General features: G+C 37.4%; 1 protein-coding gene across 12 annotated transcripts in view; it reads left to right on the plus strand.

Moving 5' to 3' along the window:
- RPS6KB1 (ribosomal protein S6 kinase B1) overlaps positions 1-17,066 on the plus strand; it is a 41,775-nt gene that overhangs the window by 468 nt on the left and 24,241 nt on the right. For 5 of the 12 annotated variants that reach the window (XM_023756819.1, XM_014458732.2, XM_023756818.1 and 2 more), the window contains exons 2-4: positions 12,375-12,424; positions 13,383-13,503; positions 15,341-15,409. In XM_023756819.1, coding sequence (XP_023612587.1) covers positions 12,375-12,424; positions 13,383-13,503; positions 15,341-15,409 — 240 coding nt within the window. Of the gene's footprint in view, positions 1-285; positions 407-3,882; positions 3,921-4,724; positions 4,869-11,286; positions 11,363-11,402; positions 11,425-12,374; positions 12,425-13,382; positions 13,504-15,340; positions 15,410-17,066 lie in introns of those variants that run through there. The other 7 variants (XM_023756812.1, XM_023756816.1, XM_023756817.1 and 4 more) reach the window with 7 other exon arrangements.

Consider the following 17,066-nt stretch of genomic DNA (forward strand, 5'->3'; position numbering starts at 1 on the left):
GGGCTCGCAGGTGCAGGTCGCGTCCCTCGCCCCAGAGCAGCGCAGCCCGGAGCCGTCAGTGCAGGGACCGAGGACGGGCGCGCGGTCGATCCCTCCGGCTGACCTGAGTGTGGCGGGGCGCGAGTGGCGTGGCGCGTGTTGGGGGGAGGGGGACGGCGCTTGCTGGGTGTCCCCTCAGTGCAGGTGAAGTGCGGAAGGGTTTCCCTTCGAGTGTAAGATTTCGAGTGTTCCATCGTCAGACCTCCCACAACCACCTCTCTTCTCGGCCTGTCGCTTCTCTCCTAGGAAGCGCTCAGCTGTTAGAAGTGACAGCTGAAAACTTCTGTCGGGAGTAGCGCTGCCGCTGCTGTTACAGCCACCAGGAGTTTTATTTCGGGAGCAAGGGGGCTCTGCTGCATCTTCCAGGGTTGGTTTGTTTGCTCTTTTTTTTTAAAAAAACAAAACAAAACTCCTCCCGTGTGACTTTTTTTTTTTATATAAAGCATTTGTAACAACACACGGCATTTATAACTTACTTTTCCCCCAGTTGAAGATGTCTATATTTTTTCAAAATACTTTATGTAATTTTGGGGTGGAAAAAAACCCAGCGTTGACAGCTGTGATTTGGCTTGCCAAAAATAAATTGCTTGAACCGAGACTTGTGAATGGTGGTGTGAGGGCTTTCCTTGCTGTAATCTAGGGTGTTAAATGTAGAATTGTCTTTCCTAATGCATAGCTTGGTTTTACCTTTGCTGTCTTAATAGTTTGTTATTGTTTGTGGAATATCATTCTTTTTTCAAGATAAGTTTATTGAAAAATCACAAATTGCACCTTAAGTTAAAAAATGGTGTTGTAAATCACTGATTCTGGGCAGATCCTTATGGTAATTTAGAGTCTAAATTCCATTGTCTAGATGAGTAGATGTCAGAAGTTTGCTCTAACTACATAAGGGGGTTTCCCTTTCTTTCCTTCATCTAATTTTTTCCTTCTGGCAAGTTGTGCCCTGCTTATTGACAAAAGATTGAGATGCTTATATATATAAAGAAATTTGAAAACTTTAAGGAACTAAAATAATACTGTTCATAATCAAATGAGTCTAAAAATTACTTTGGAAGGTGGATATTGAGATGTGTACTTTTTAATATGTTTGCATATGTAATTCCAGTTAGCCTTTTAATGGAACATTTGATACACTAAATAACTTGAAACAAAATGGGATTACTTTCATTACATGTAGCATACTCTTGTCAATTATTTTGACAGTGGCTATGGGGTAGGGATGAAAACTTGATAGGAAGGATGCTTTATAAAATCTGATAGAATTTCTAGACCATTGGCTTATCCCAGAAGTTAAAGGAGGTAGCAGTAAAATACTGTATGAAGATACCTGTTATGACCTGGAACCTCATTGGGTTTTGGCCTATTCCTGGACATTTGTTCTGTTGGGTACAAGCAAATAGGATTTTGAGAGTGTGTGGAAGGGAGGCCAGAGAAATTGGTAGAAATAGGAAAGAAAGAAATGTGGCCACTGCCCTGGGGTGAACTTTGGGGAAAAAGCAAAGGTAATTAGAGAGGATTTTGAGGAAGAGCTTTCAGCAAAATAGTATATCTTACTTAGCAATGCTTTTGGAATTGAAACTTTTTCTTTTGAGTGTATTTTTTAAAAAATATATTTTTATTTATTTCAGAGAGGAAAGGAGAGGGAAGGAGAGATAGAAACATCAATGATGAGAGAGAATCATTGATAGGCTGCCTCCTGCACGACCCCTACTGGGGATTGAGCCCATAATCCAGGCATGTGCCCTTGACCTGGGACCTTTCAGTCCACAGGTTCACGCTCTATCCACTGAGCCAAACTGGCTAGGGCTTGAGTGTATTATTTTAAGAGGTGCCTCAAGGCAGAAAGCCAAAAACAGTTACAGTGGGATTGGGTTAGCCAGCCGTGGGCAAACTACGGCCCGCGGGCCCGGATCCGGCCCGTTTGAAATGAATAAAACTAAAAAAAAAAAAGACCGTACCCTTTTATGTAATGATGTTTACTTTGAATTTATATTAGTTCACACCAACACTCCATCCATGCTTTTGTTCCGGCCCTCCGGTCCAGTTTAAGAACCCATTGTGGCCCTCCAGTCAAAAAGTTTGCCCACCCCTGGGTTAGCCACTCAAGGAGATTCAGTGATATCCAGGTTCTTCCAAAATAAAATTTAAATGTTCTGAAAAATGAGAGTTTATATTTTTTAGAAAATCAGGCTATTGTGAGTTTATAATAATATAGTTAATATTCTGGCTATTTGTCAATTTATAACCTTTAGTTTAGTACACAAACTTTTTAAACATTGGTGCATATCAAAGTAGCCTCAGTAAGGAAACTGAGGCATAGGCCAAAGAGATGATTGGCCAAAACCATGTAGATAACTAGTGGTAGTGTTTTTTGACTCAATTCAGCAAGCTTCACTACACAGATTCTTCATTGCATATACTAGTCTTGTTCATAAAGTACCTCTTTGTGGTGTGTCAAATCCTTCCAGCCATGCCACTGACTATGTGACCTAGAAGAAATTGTTTAAGGTCAGTGGTACTTTTTTTCACTGTAAATGAGGATTGTGTGAGATAAAGTCTTTAAAGTACTCTTATAACATATTGGCATATTAAGCAATTAGCTAATTCATGGAAATATAGTAGCTCGTCAGTGTTACCCATTGCCAAGGAACCAATCATTCAAGTTTACCCTCATCTGTGCCTAGAGACTTAATAATAAATGCAGTTACACAAGAGGCTGCATTTTGGGGGCTGTAATATCTTTTTCTAAAAAATTAAATCATTGGTCCTATTTAGAGGTACATTTTTAGATATATTACACTGAATGAATCTGTATTAGTAAATATATATATTCTTCAGTAACTAAAAGATGAGGAGAGTAATTTAATACAGTTATAGATAAAGTTGGATGTCTGCTACCTAACTAAAAAAAGACCCTGATTGATTACCTCAGAGGACTATTACAAAACCAGTGGATAAGAGTTGTTGTTGTTTTTTGGGGGGGAGGGGTTATTTTGTTTGTTTGTGTTTGTTGTGGTTTTTTTTTTGGCTGATGATAGTATAATTTGGGAACAGTGAGTTGAAACTAAGGGAAAGTTTTCCTAGAGATATTTTTTCCTCCCTCCTCTAGAGATTTTCATTAGATTATGAAAATGTTGGAAACCTTTGCTTTCTGTGGAAACACAAAGTTGAAATAGTAATAGAAAATTATAATGCAATATTTAAAGTCTGCAATTTTTACTCTAATTCAAAATTTGAATTAGTCACAGATCTTACTACATGAGTTTCAGATTGAGATATCAGATTTTTATTGAGCAAAAAGTTTAAAATTTTTTAGTGCTTTGAAAAACAAAGTGCTATATAGATAGTATGCATTCAAATATTCATGATTATGAAAAATTATAGAAAAACAGCTCATTATCAATGTTTAATCTTGGATTATAGTAGATATTTACCATAAAGTATTTACATATATGTTTTTAAATCAATTTATTGGGGTGACATTGGTCAATAAAGCCATACAGGTTTCAAGTGTACAACCCTATAACACATCATCTGCATACTGCAGCATGCACTCACCACCCCAAGTCAAATCTCTTTCCCCTACTATTTATCACCCCTTTGCCCTCTTCCACCTTCCCTCACCCGCCTATCCCTCTGGCAATCACCGTACTGTTATCCTGTTGTTTTGCTTAATCCCTCACCTTTTTCACTCAGCCCTGCAACCACTTTCCCCACTGACAGCTGTCAGTCTGTTCTCTGTATCTATGTTTCTATTTTGTTTGTTAGTTTATTTTGTTCATTAGATTCCACATATAAGTGAAATCATATGGTATTTGTCTTTCTCTGGCTTATTTCACTTAGCATAATACTCTCCAGGTCCATCCATGCTGTCACAAAAGGTAAGATTTCCTTTTTTATAGCCCAGTAGTATTCCATTGTATATATGTACCACAGCTTTTTTATCTACTCATCTACTGAGAGGCACTTGGGCTGCTTCCAAATCTTGGCTGTTGTAAATAACGCTGCAGTGAACATAGAGATGCATATATTTTTTTGAATTGGTATTTTGATATATTCCCAGAAGTGGAATCACTGGGTCATTTTTAATTTTTTGAGGAAACTCCATACTGCTTTCCACAATGGTTGCATTGATCTGCATACCCACCAACCGTGCACAAGGGTTCCCTTTTCTCCACATCCTCACTAACAATTGTTTGTTGATTTATTGGTAATAGCCATTCTGACAGATTTGAGCTGTGGTTTTAATTTACATTTCTCTGATGATTAGAGACATGGAGCATCTTTTTATATGTCTATTGACCATCTGTATGTCCTTTTTGGAGAACTATCTACTTAGGTCCTTTGCCCATTTTTTAATTGAAGTGTTTGGTTTCTTGGTGTTGAGTTTTGTAAGTTCTTTATAAAATTTGAATATTAACCCCTAACCAGATGTATCATTATGAATATGTTCTCCCATTCAGTGGGTTGTCTTTTCATTTGTTGATGGTTTCCTTTGCTGTGCGAAAGCTTTTTAGTTTGATGTAATCCCATTTCTTTTGTTTCCTTTGCCTGAGGGGATAGATCAGAAAATGACATACTACAAGAAATGCCCGAGATTTTACTGCCTATGTTTTCTTCTAGGATTTACCCAAAAGCATTTTAAAATTTATTTATTGATTGAAGAGAGAGAGAGAGATTTGTTGTTTCACTTATTTATGCATCCATTGGTTGACTCTTAAATGTGCCCTGACGGGAGATTGAACCTGCAACCTTGGCATACTGGAACGACGCTCCAACCAACTGAGCTACCTGGCCAGGACCCATTTTTAAATAGCCCAAGATTCTGGGTAAAGTTTAACCCTTTTTCCCAATTCATCTGGATTACTGAATGTTATTTTGTAAGGAAATATCTGTGAACAGCCAAGCAAGTAGATAAACGATTTAATGAATATTTGGATTAAGAATATTTTACTGATTTTATAACAATTTACTTAAATTTTTGTAAACTGCTCTTTTATATTGGGACTTGAAGGATATTGAATTTATATGCAAATTTAATTTAAAACTACAAAGTTTTAATCATTTTGGTGGGCTAGTTTGAAATAGTGTATCTCGTATAGTACCTTAGATGCTCACGATTCTATTTTGTCAGTCATAGTGGCACACACAAAAAGCATTGATTGAATCAGAAAGCTTAAGGCAACAGAAAAAAATATTTGAATAAAGAGATTCCTGTGAAAGAGAGTTGTCAGTATGTGTTACATAATGTTAGTTTGATGCTTCTGCTCCAGAAGGTAACGGTAGGAAGTTATAAGCACAGATGCAAGTGGTAATACAGGTCTGGCCAGCTCCGGAAATGAAACACAGCCACGGGGTATATATTTCTAAGTGGCTTCTAAGTCATGGTTCAGTGTTAACTACTTTGTGGTCTTTAATTTAGAATTAAGTAAAACTAACATTAAAGGAAACATTATATAATCAGTTTTACTGTAGCTGAGAGAAATTAGTCTTTTGTCTTTAAAGTGATGCCATTATAGGTGATTATATGAAACTACAGAAACAAAAAAAACTTTTAGCCATAGCCAGCGCCTACCTCCCCCCCCCCCCCCCCGAAACTGTATTAATTTTGAAACTGCAAGAATATTTTTTTCTTGGTATTGCCCCATCCATGTGCTTCAGTCTAATCATGAAACATACATCTTAGGTGTTAGATGTCATCTTGACTTGTTCACACCATGAGCGAATTATGACTAAAAACTTGTGTTGTTTTGGGCATTTTGGCATTCGTTGTGTAAAAATACTATCAGTTTTCTTTGTGTATCTTGACTGTGTCTGGCAAGCATGTCAAACTCAAAGGCTAACACAGGCCAAATAAACAAGGTTTAAGTTTATGTGGGCCACAAAAAAACAAAAGTTTCAATTTTCATATAAACGTATGTTTATTTCGATACAGACATGCTGAATACAAAGGGCTGAAATAAATGAGTAATCGTTAACAAAATAATAGAACATTTTAATAAAAATTAATATTTTTTCTTGAACATTAACTTACCAGACACTGAATAACTGTACAAATTAATAAGTGTAATGCAAATAAACCTATTTTTCTTTTTCTTTTTCTTTTTTTTTAAATTAAATCTTTATTGTTCAGATTATTACAGTTGTTCCTCTTTTTCCCCCCCATAGCTCCCCTCCACCCGGTTCCCAACCCACCCTCCGCCCTCACCCCCCCCCCCCACTGTCCTCATCCATAGGTGCACGATTATTGTCCAGTCTCTTCCCGCATCCCCCACACCCCTTTCCCCCCCAAGAATAGTCAGTCCACTCCCTTTCTATGCCCCTGATTCTATTATAATCACCAGTTTATTCTGTTCATCAGATTATTTATTCACTTGCTTTTTAGATTCACTTGTTGATAGATGTGTGTTTGTTGTTCATAATTTGTATCTTTACCTTTTTCTTCTTCTTCCTCTTCTTAAAGGATACCTTTCAGCATTTCATATAATACTGGTTTGATGGTGATGAACTCCTTTAGCTTTTTCTTATCTGTGAAGCTCTTTATCTGACCTTCAATTCTGAATGATAGCTTTGCTGGGTAAAGTAATCTTGGTTGTAAGTTCTTGGCATTCATCACTTTGAATATTTCTTGCCACTCCCTTCTGGCCTGCAAAGTTTCTGTTGAGAAATCAGCTGACAATCCTATGGGTACTCCCTTGTAGGTAACTGACTGTCTTTCTCTTGCTGCTTTTAAGATTCTCTCTTTGTCTTTTGCTCTTGGCATTTTAATTATGATGTGTCTTGGTGTGGTCCTCTTTGGATTCCTTTTGTTTGGGGTTCTCTGCGCTTCCTGGACTTGTAAGTCTATTTCTTTCACCAGGTAGGGGAAGTTTTCTGTCATCATTTCTTCAAATAGGTTTTCAATATCTTGCTCTCTCTCTTCTTCTGGCACCCCTATAATTCGGATGTTGGTGCGCTTGAAGCTGTCCCAGAGGCTCCTTACACTATCTTCGTATTTTTGGATTCGTTTTTCATTTTGCTTTTCCAGTTGGGTGTTTTTTGCTTCTTCGTATTTCAAATCTTTGACTTGATTCTTGCGATCCTCTAGTCTGCTGTTGGAACTCTGCATAATATCCTTTATTTCAGTCAGTGTATGCTTAATTTCTAGTTAGTCCTTTTTCATAACCTCGAGGGTCTCACTAGATTTCTTGAGGATCTCACTACATTTATCGGCGATTTCTGGAAAGTTCTTGAAAAACCTTAAAAGTGTGGTTTTGAACTCTATATCCAGTCGTTTGCTTTCCCCCATTTCTGTCATTTGTGACCTGTTTCTTTGTCTCCGCATTTTTTATGCTTCCCTGTGTTGGTAGAGTGGCTTTATGTGCTAAGTGTCCTATAGGGCCCAGTGGCTCAGCCTCCCCAATTACCTGAGGTGGACACTCTTGGTGCACCCCTTTGTGGGCTTTGTGCACAGTCTTGTTGTAGTTGAACCTTGATTGTTGTAGGTATCACTGGGAGGAATTGACCTCCAGGCCAATTGGCTGTGAGAATCAGCTGTGTCTGCAGTGGGAGAACTTCTGTGCTGAAGACACCCTTATGGTGCAAGACTTGCTTCAGTGGGGCTTTGGTGCTCACTTAGTCTGCCCCCTGAGTGTGTCCCTTATGGATCTGAGGAGTTGTAATCTGGATGGTCCCACTCTGACCACTGGGTACACTGGCTCTTGGATCTAAGGAGGTGCTAATTTAGCCTCTGCCTGAGGCTACCCAGTAGGAGCTACGAAGAGATCTGCAGATTCCCCTTCCTTGTTTGGGGTTTGGAGGTGCCCAAATGAGGCCCAGCTGTGAAGCAATGCAAGCTTCTGTGGGGCCTTGGGCCTTCTCTTGGAAGTTCTGGGTCTGTCTGGCCCAGCTGCAGTTTGTTAGGTAATTTTCAGATTGCAAAGGGCCAGGGCATTCATATGCAAAAGCCTCTGACGCAGCTTGGGTGGGGCGGGGTCTCAGGGGATCAACAGGGCCGAGCAAGCAGCTATGGCTGATCCTCAGCCCTGCCCTAAGGGGCCCCGCATCTCAGTGTCCCGGTAATTGCTGCAAGCACCTCCGAGAGAAAGCCGCCCTCGAGTTCTGAGTTCTGCACACTGCCAGACAGTCGAGTTTCTCCCCGTATGAGTCTAGGTCCCCAGAGACTTCCCAGAACTGGAGTTCAGAGCAGTCGGGGGCTTGTGACTCCCTCCAGATTCAAAAAGACAGCCGCGTCCTCAGTCGCCAGCCCTTGCCACGTGCGCCTCCGTACCTCTGCACTCCACCTCTGCAGCTCCTCTGAGTCTCAGTGTGCTTTTCTCTTTCCTTCTAGTTGTAGAATTTCCACTCAGCCAGCCTTCCTGTAGTTCTGGATGATGTCTGTTTTGTCTTTTAGTTGTATTTTTGAATTTGTTGTGGGAGGCAGCAATTTCTGGTGTTTACCTATGCCGCCATCTTGGTTTCTCAAACCTATTTTTCTTGTTCTCCAAAAGCGAAATATTTCCTGTTGTGCACACCAAACAAGTCAGTCTAGGACTAATGACGTGGCAATCGGCTAAAATATTCACTACTAACATTAGTGGAGAGAAATGGTACACCTGCGCGTAAGGCGCATAAGGGAAATGAATGCAACACAATTATAGTAATCAGTCATTAGCGAACTTTGTAGTTCGTTATTAATAATTATGTATAATAGGATATTGAAAAATTAAGTTATGAAATTTTTATTAAAATGTTTCTTACATACTGTTATATTGGCTGGGCCGCAAAAATATTCAGTGTGGACCGCGAGTTTAACATGCTTGTTGTACAGGTGCCTTTGAAGGGAGATGTGTTCACTTAAATAATTTTTGAATTATCCTAAAATTTTCAATTAAAACTTCTAATTATTTTTAAATAGTTTTAAAAATGATTTTCAGAGAGAGGAAGGGAGAGGGAGAAGAGAGACAGAGAAACATCAATGAGAGAGAATCATTGATTGGCTGCCTCATGCATGCCCTCTACTGGAGATCAAGCCAGCAACCCAGGCATGTGCCCTGACTGGGAATTGAACCATGACCTCCTGGTTCATGGGTCAATGCCTAACCACTGAGCAACACAGGCCGGGCTAAAAACTTCTAATTTTATAGAGCCTATTTTTAATTAAACAATATCCTTTAGTGTAAATTGAAAGAATTCATAATCAGACTATATTCAAGAGTACTCATTTTAAAGCTATATTTTTGACATTAATATAACTGAATTTCTGCTGTCAAGTTTTTATTATTCTTACAATTCAGTTACTTTTAGTGTATTATAGAGTTGTACAACCATCATCACAATTTAGTTTTAGAACATTTCTGTCACCCTAAACAGAAACTTTGGGCGTATTTACAGTCACTCCTCATTGCCACCCTTATTGTAAGGCAACCACTAGTCTACTTTCCATTTCTATAAATTTGCCTTTTCTATATATTCCACATAAATGGAATCATGCAATATTGACCTTTTGTGTCTGGCTTTTTTTTCATTTAACATGTTTTGAGGATCATCTATGTAGTAGCATGTATCAGTACTTCACTCCTTTTTAGGCCAAATAGTATTCTGTTACATGGATCAACCACATTTTATTTTTTAATTTTACCAATTGATGTTCATTTGAGTTGTTTCCAGTTTTGGCTATTGTGAATAATGCTCCTGTGAATATTTGTGCCCAAGTATTTGTGGAATATATATTTTCATTTCTCTTGAGTAGATAATTGGGGTAGTTCTGCTGGATCATATGGTAGCTCTATGTTTAATTTTTGAAGAGACTGCTTAACTGTTTTCCAAAGTGGTTGTATGATTTTACATACTTGCCAGCAGTGTATGAGGGTTCCAATTTCTCTACATTTTTGCCATACTTGTTATTTTTAAAAAATTTATCTTTATATTTTATAGTATTACATATTTCCTCCTCTTTCCCCCCATTGACCTCATCCACCCTGTACCCACCCTCCCCAGGCCCACCGCATATTGTCTATGTCCATGGATTGTACATATATGCAAAGAAGTTCTTTGGTTAATCTCTTCTTGTCCTCCCTCTCCACCCTTCCCTCTCACATTTGTCAGTCTATTCCATGCTTCCATGTCTCTGGATCTATTTTGTTCATCAGTTTATCTTGTTCATTAGATTCCACATATGAGTGAGATCATATGATACTTGTCTTTCTCTGACTGGCTTATTTTGCTTAGCATAATATTTTTCTGTCTTTTTAATTAGTGCATATGAATTAGTACCTCAGTGTGGTTTAATGGTTGGCATTTTTATAATGGCTAATGATGTTGAACATCTTTTTATGTGCTTACTGGCCATTTTTATATCTTCTTTGGAGAAATACCTATTCAGATCCTAACCCAATTTAAAAAATTGCATTATCTGTTTCTTTAGTATTGAGTTGTGGAGGTCTTTATATATTCTTATTCATTGGGGTGTTTTTTTTCCACTCCCCCCCCTTAAAATGTGTTTTTATTGATGAGAGAGAGAGAGAGAGAGAGAGAGAGAGAGAGAGAGAGAGAAAGAGAAAGAGAAACAAGGGTGTGAATAACACCCACTGGTTGCCTTCTGCACTCCCCCTACTGAAGATTAGGACTGCAACCTGGGCATGTGCCCTGACCAGGAATCTGGTGACTCCTGCACAGGATGACGCTCAGCCAACTGAGCCACACCAGCCAGGGCTTCATTTTCTTGTCTTTTTGAAGTACAAGAGCTTTAAAGTTTGAATAAGTATTTTATTTATTTTTTTCTTTAATTATTCATCCTTTTGGAGATGTGTCTTTAAGAAATCATTATCTACCCAAAGATCATGAAAATTTACTTCCTCCTAGGTTTCTTCTAAGAATTTTATAGTTTTAGCTCTTACATTTAGGTCTGTGATCTATTTTGAGTTAATTTTGGTGTATCGTGTGGAATAGGGGTCAAAAGTAATTTTTGCTTGTGGTTATCCAATTGTCCCAGTATCATTTATTGAAAGACTGCTTTTTAACCCATTGAATTTTCTTGGCATCTCTGTAAAAAATCAGTTGACCATGAATGTAGGGATTTATTTCTGGGCTCTCAGTTCTATTTAATTGATCTGTATGTCTGTGATAGGCCAGTACCATATTGTCTTGATTGCCGCTGCTTTGTAGTACATTTTGAAATCAGGAAGTGTCAGTCCTCCAACGTTGTTTTCCTTTTTCAAAATTGTTTTGCCAGTTTTGGTTACCTTGCTTTTTTTGTGTGCATTTTAGGATCAGCTTGTCAATTTCTGCAAGAAAGGAACCTAGGATTTGGATAAGATTGAGTTGAATCCATAGGCCAATTTGGGTATTATTGCCATCTTAACAATATTAAGCCATCTGATCCGTGAACATGGAATGTCTTTTGATTTAAGTCTTTTTAAAATTTCTTTCAGTAATATTTTATAGTTATCCAGTGTACAAGTCTTATACTTATTTTGTTAAATTTTAAATACTTTATTCTTTTGATGCTATTGTGAATGGAGGTACCTTAATTTTATTTTTGAATCATTCATTGCTAGTGTATAGAAGGTTAATTAAATTTTGCATTTATTTATACCATTATCAGAATAAATGTTTGGCAACCATGACTCCTAACAATTTGAGAGTGTTTAATTATTTTGATTTGATCAGCCACATTGTACACTGCAGTATCTTCAACTGGCTGTGGTTACCTTAGGCTTAGTTAGGTTGTAATTACAGAGGTATTGTCTCATAGAATTATCTTAGTCTTGAGTATCAGAATAGCACTTTGTATAAAATATTGGATTTAGTAGCTCAGAATAGAAGGAAGAGGGAGAGAGAGATGGGAACATCAGTCATGTGAGAGAATCATTGATCTGCTGCCTCCTGCATGCCCCCCACTTGGGATCAAGCCTGCAACCCTGGCATGTGCCCTTGACTGGAATTGAACCCGGGACCGTTCATTCCCTAGCCCTACACTCTATCCACTGAGCCAAACCAGCTAGGGCTCCACAAAATATATGTAATTTTTGAAGGAAAAATCACCTGGTTTTATTTGTAGATTATTGATGAGTAGCATCTGTATCTTAGTTGTCATTTAAATTACAAATATTTTTTGTGTACTTTATTTTGTCTATCATTTGCCATTAAAGTTTAGAGAATTTTATGTAAATAAGTAGGTAAGTGAGCAATTTATTAAGCCACCCTAATCTTGACCACATTTGCCATTAAAGTATAGAGAATTTTTAGTCAGGTTTATTTAATTTATTCTCCTTCAGTAATGGGGTGAAGCATTACATATTTTTATTTTATGTGTATGAGATGATTTATCTTTAAAACTTTAACATATTTTTCAGGGTCAGTTAAATGAAAGCATGGACCATGGGGGAGTTGGACCATATGAACTGTAAGTTTATATCAAAATATTTCATTGTTCTGTCTTTCTTACAAGTAGGTTTATCAGCTCTAGTTCATAGCCATCATGTGATTCCAGCGAACTATTCTTAAATATCTAGTCATATATATAGACTTAGTTTATTGAGTTTGGCATTAGTATTGTAACATATCCAGGGTTTTGAGATTATGTATGGATTTTGAGAAAAAGATAATCATTCAGATTCAGTGTATATTGAATGTGAGTCTGAGTTTAATATAGAGAAACACCTTTTCTTACTGAAAAATAAAATTATGAGAAATGCCACCAAAAGTCAAATGGTTCTTGTTTTGCTTGTAATATACCATTCAAACTAGATTTGTGCAATCTAAAGTCTTTTTAGGCACGCTCCATTAGGGGAATGGCATGGTGATTAATCTGCTCTGTACCCTAACCCTTGGGTTGAGGGGAAACTGAGGAGTCTTTAAATAATGTTCATAGCAGATATGGAAAGATGTGTAGCTATAGTGTATTAGCAAGAATTTATGTAGCATAAAGACTTGAACTAATTGGTATTTTTAGAAAGTTCTCAGGTTTTCTGCTGAAGCTGCCAATTGAGGTTGGATAATGCCTGACCTTAATAGACATTTTGAATGAACTAAATTTGAATAACTGGAAGACTTTTTTCTTTTGTCAGTTTGATAAACTTGTTCTAATTTATCTTAGTTTGGGGGTACTTGATGCTTGTGAAAATACTCGCCAGCACATTTTGTAAACAAGCAGATAACTAAGCAATTTATCAAGCCACCCTAATCTTGACCTACCATGTCATTGAATCATGTTTATTTAGAATACAGATACTAAATTTACTATCATGTATTTTTCCCTTTTACTAAATTGGGTTACATTTCTCTTTCTCCTCTTTCTAACAATATGCTGAAAGTAACTTAACTTTTTGCAAATTTTCTTTTGGTTTTGCTTTTCTCCCCAGTGGCATGGAACATTGTGAGAAATTTGAAATCTCAGAAACTAGTGTGAACAGAGGGCCAGAAAAAATCAGACCAGAATGTTTTGAGCTACTTCGGGTACTTGGTAAAGGGGGCTATGGAAAGGTAGGAAGTGTTTTTGAAATGAGAGGTGTTGTCTGTCTTGGGTTGATTTTTTTTATACCCTCTTTTCAGCAGTCCTCTTCAATCTTTGTTTGCTAGCTATCAACAAAGGATATAATCACTTAACCCTGTATTATTTGAGGGATGTACAGTAGTTTTCCTACCAACACACATGTAAAAGCATGGCACGTAATTTATTTATTTATTTATTTATTTATTTATTTTTTAAATATATTTTATTGATTTTTTACAGAGAGAAAGGGAGAGGGATAGAGAGTTAGAATCATTGATGAGAGAGAAACATTGATCAGCTGCTTCCTGCATGCCCCCAACTGGGGATGTGCCCACAACCAAGGTACATGCCCTTGACCGGAATCGAACCTGGGACCCTTCAGTCCACAGGCCGACGCTCTATCCACTGAGCCAAACCGGTTAGGGCCATGGCACGTAATTTAAATAGACAACTATGCCAAGCAAAATCTTCAGAGGATTCATTTCTTCCTTTGGTTTTAAATGGTACTCTGTAGGTATTCTCTTGAAAAATAAACAAATCACTCCTTACTTTCAAGAGGCCTTGGTACAATATCTGTTACTGTTGTCTGTTAATCTGAATTGGTTTTCTTGTAGTATCTGCCAAGGGCCATGTGGATATTTATAACATCATTTGTGGGCCATACAAAATTATCGACTTAAAATTATCCTGCTATTTTTGGTCAAACATTTATTTATTTATTTATTTTATTATTTTTTTAAATATATTCCATTGATTTTTTACAGAGAGGAAGGGAGAGAGATAGAGAGTTAGAAACATCGATGAGAGAGAAACATCGATCAGCTGCCTCCTGCACATCTCCCACTGGGGATGTGCCCGCAACCCAGGTACATGCCCTTGACCGGAATCGAACCTGGGACCCTTCAGTCCGCAGGCCGACGCTCCATCCACTGAGCCAAACCGGTTTCGGCTTTGGTCAAACATTTAATTAACTCATCCCTAATGCCTTGGCAGGGCCAGATCATATATGGTCTGTAGGCTGGATGGTCCCCACCCCTGATCTAGAGCAAGAGTTAGAGAAGTTGAAGTATATAAGAAGGGAGAAGAAAAATGAACAGAACTTCTTAGGTTTTGCTCAAGGCTTTCTAATTTAAGACCTCATCTTTGTGTGTTCTGCCCAAGGCAGTTGATACCTAGCCATTCTCTATCAAAGCTTGAGAACTAATTATGCTATTGTGTTGAGTTAATTTTTGCAAAGCATGACTTTGTATATTATATTCTTAGGTTTAAGGACACATTCTAATATGTTCTAATCATCTTGAATATGTAACGCATGCACTTTGAATCTCACATATTTTAGCTGTTGCATGAAAATGTTTTACAGCTAGCTATTTTAAGGGATAGGTAAACAGTAATTCCTGTCAACTATTATTAAATAGTTTTATGTGAAGCAAGAGCAGTGACATTCTTGGAAGAACTTTATGAAATATTTTATAATTTTTTAAGTTTGGTATTATGCTTGTGGGAACCCTGATTATAGCTTTTTAAGCAAACTTGTATTTTATGTATAAACATGGAGGGCTCATCATTAGGTGATCATTGCCCAACTTTGCCACCAGATGTCAGCAGACCAAATAGGAAGGTCCCATGTTGTGGAACAGATTTCACTACTAAATCTTTAATATAGTCTGCTCTTTTAGCTCCTCATTTTTGCACAGACCTTCTTGATACTAGTTTTTATAAGGATATAAACTATATCATTTTTTTTTCTTATAAATGGGAATTAAGGAAATGTGGCTAGCATAGTTTAGCCTTTAATAACACCCAAACACTTTATTTTTTATACAGGTTTTTCAAGTACGAAAAGTCACAGGAGCAAATACTGGAAAAATATTTGCCATGAAGGTGCTTAAAAAGGTGATACCTTCCCTCCTCTTTCCCCCAGACTATATTCTTAATTACTATAAAATCCACATTTTGGTCTAAAATTCTCAGTCAGTAAATATTTCTTACACAATTTTAAGTCCTCTTAGAATGTGAGATATGTTTGATTATTATTAAGACTATTTTCTTTCTATTTGGTGAGGGTAGAAAGGAGAGCTCTTTCAATTCTCCTCTGAGGTAACTCTTTTATCTCTTTGTTCTGGTCTCCGTATTTCTAAGTAATTTAGCATATCCTGCTATCACTTAATGCATCCATTTTAGAATTATGTATAGTACAGACTTCCTGTTTTACTCTTTTTTTTTAAACCCCATCCTCCCTTTACCCTGCCCTCTCATTTTGCTTCACTTTCATTGAATCTACTATTGTATTCTCATACCTTTCAACAACTCTGTAAAACATCTTTGAGGCCAATATTCTGTGGTCACGCTTATTAGATAATCTATCACTTTTAGGCATAATTGTCATTATTGGACTTTTCCTTTACCATAATTCTTGGAATTCTCTTGACTCCTTCAGTGTTGGATTCTTTGTTTCCTGGGTCCTATATCTTCCAATATCAGTGTCTGTAGATCCATTGGTATGGATCAATTGGTACTGAGAAAGATCCTCTATTCTTTCGTCTACAAAAAGCATTCTGGAACTAGATGAGAGAGAGGAGATGGAGATCTCACTTTTCCACACTAAGACTTGCACTGAAGTAATTTTTACTTTAGCACTCCAGTCTTACTGACCCTTCACTCTATTTTTTTCTGGAAAGTACACCTCTGAGTGAGTAGTTCCCTGGCTGGTTAGTGTGGGGATGGGAACCTTGTTGGTGTATCTGTTCCTTACACAGACTTTCAGATAATCTCCCTGTTTTTAGTCCTCCACCTTCTGCCTGCTGCAGTCTTGGATGACTGATTTTTTCCCCCCTTTCTTTTTATTTTTGCCTCTAATTTTTGAACCCTGCTAGGTTTCTGTTGATGGAATGAACTTATTTTGAGTTATTCCTCTTTGGCAGGCATTTAGGTTTGATATACTCTACAAATCATGTACTATTGCTTTATTCCCTTTCTGCCTTTTTTTGAGGTGTAGAGTTACTTATGTTTCCTAGTTTTATTGAAGATGGATTATGTGTGTTTCATTTCTTGTTCTTTTTGTTTGGGATTAATTTCTGAAAAGATCACACTGTCTTAAAACAAGGGTTAGTAGAAAACTGTTAAAAGATAATTAAAATTATTTTTTGAAAAAAGTATAGTTTTTTGTTGTTTTTTAATTGATTTCAGAGAAGAAGGGAAGAGGGAGAGAGATAGAAACATCAATGATGAGACATACACATCAATTGATTGTCTCCTGCAAGGGCCGGGGATCAAGCCTGCAACCAAGATATGTGCCCTTGACTGGAATCGAACCCAGACCTTTTAGTTTGTGGGCCGATGCTCTATCCACTGAGCAAAACTGGCCAGGCCAGTTACAGAGTTTTTAATGCTTTGGTTTCTACCTTCTTGATTTTCACTTAAGGTATAAATAACTTCTTAACTTAAAAGCTGAGGAACATACTATGGCCACATAGTATTGGTGATTTTTTTAAAGAAGCAATTTAGGTATTCTAAACATCAGTTTCTACATTAGCAAGTCAGGATTAATCTG

The sequence above is a fragment of the Myotis lucifugus genome, unplaced genomic scaffold (assembly GCF_000147115.1).
Source record: "Myotis lucifugus unplaced genomic scaffold, Myoluc2.0 scaffold_99, whole genome shotgun sequence".
In the NCBI taxonomy this organism is placed as follows: domain Eukaryota; kingdom Metazoa; phylum Chordata; class Mammalia; order Chiroptera; family Vespertilionidae; genus Myotis; species Myotis lucifugus.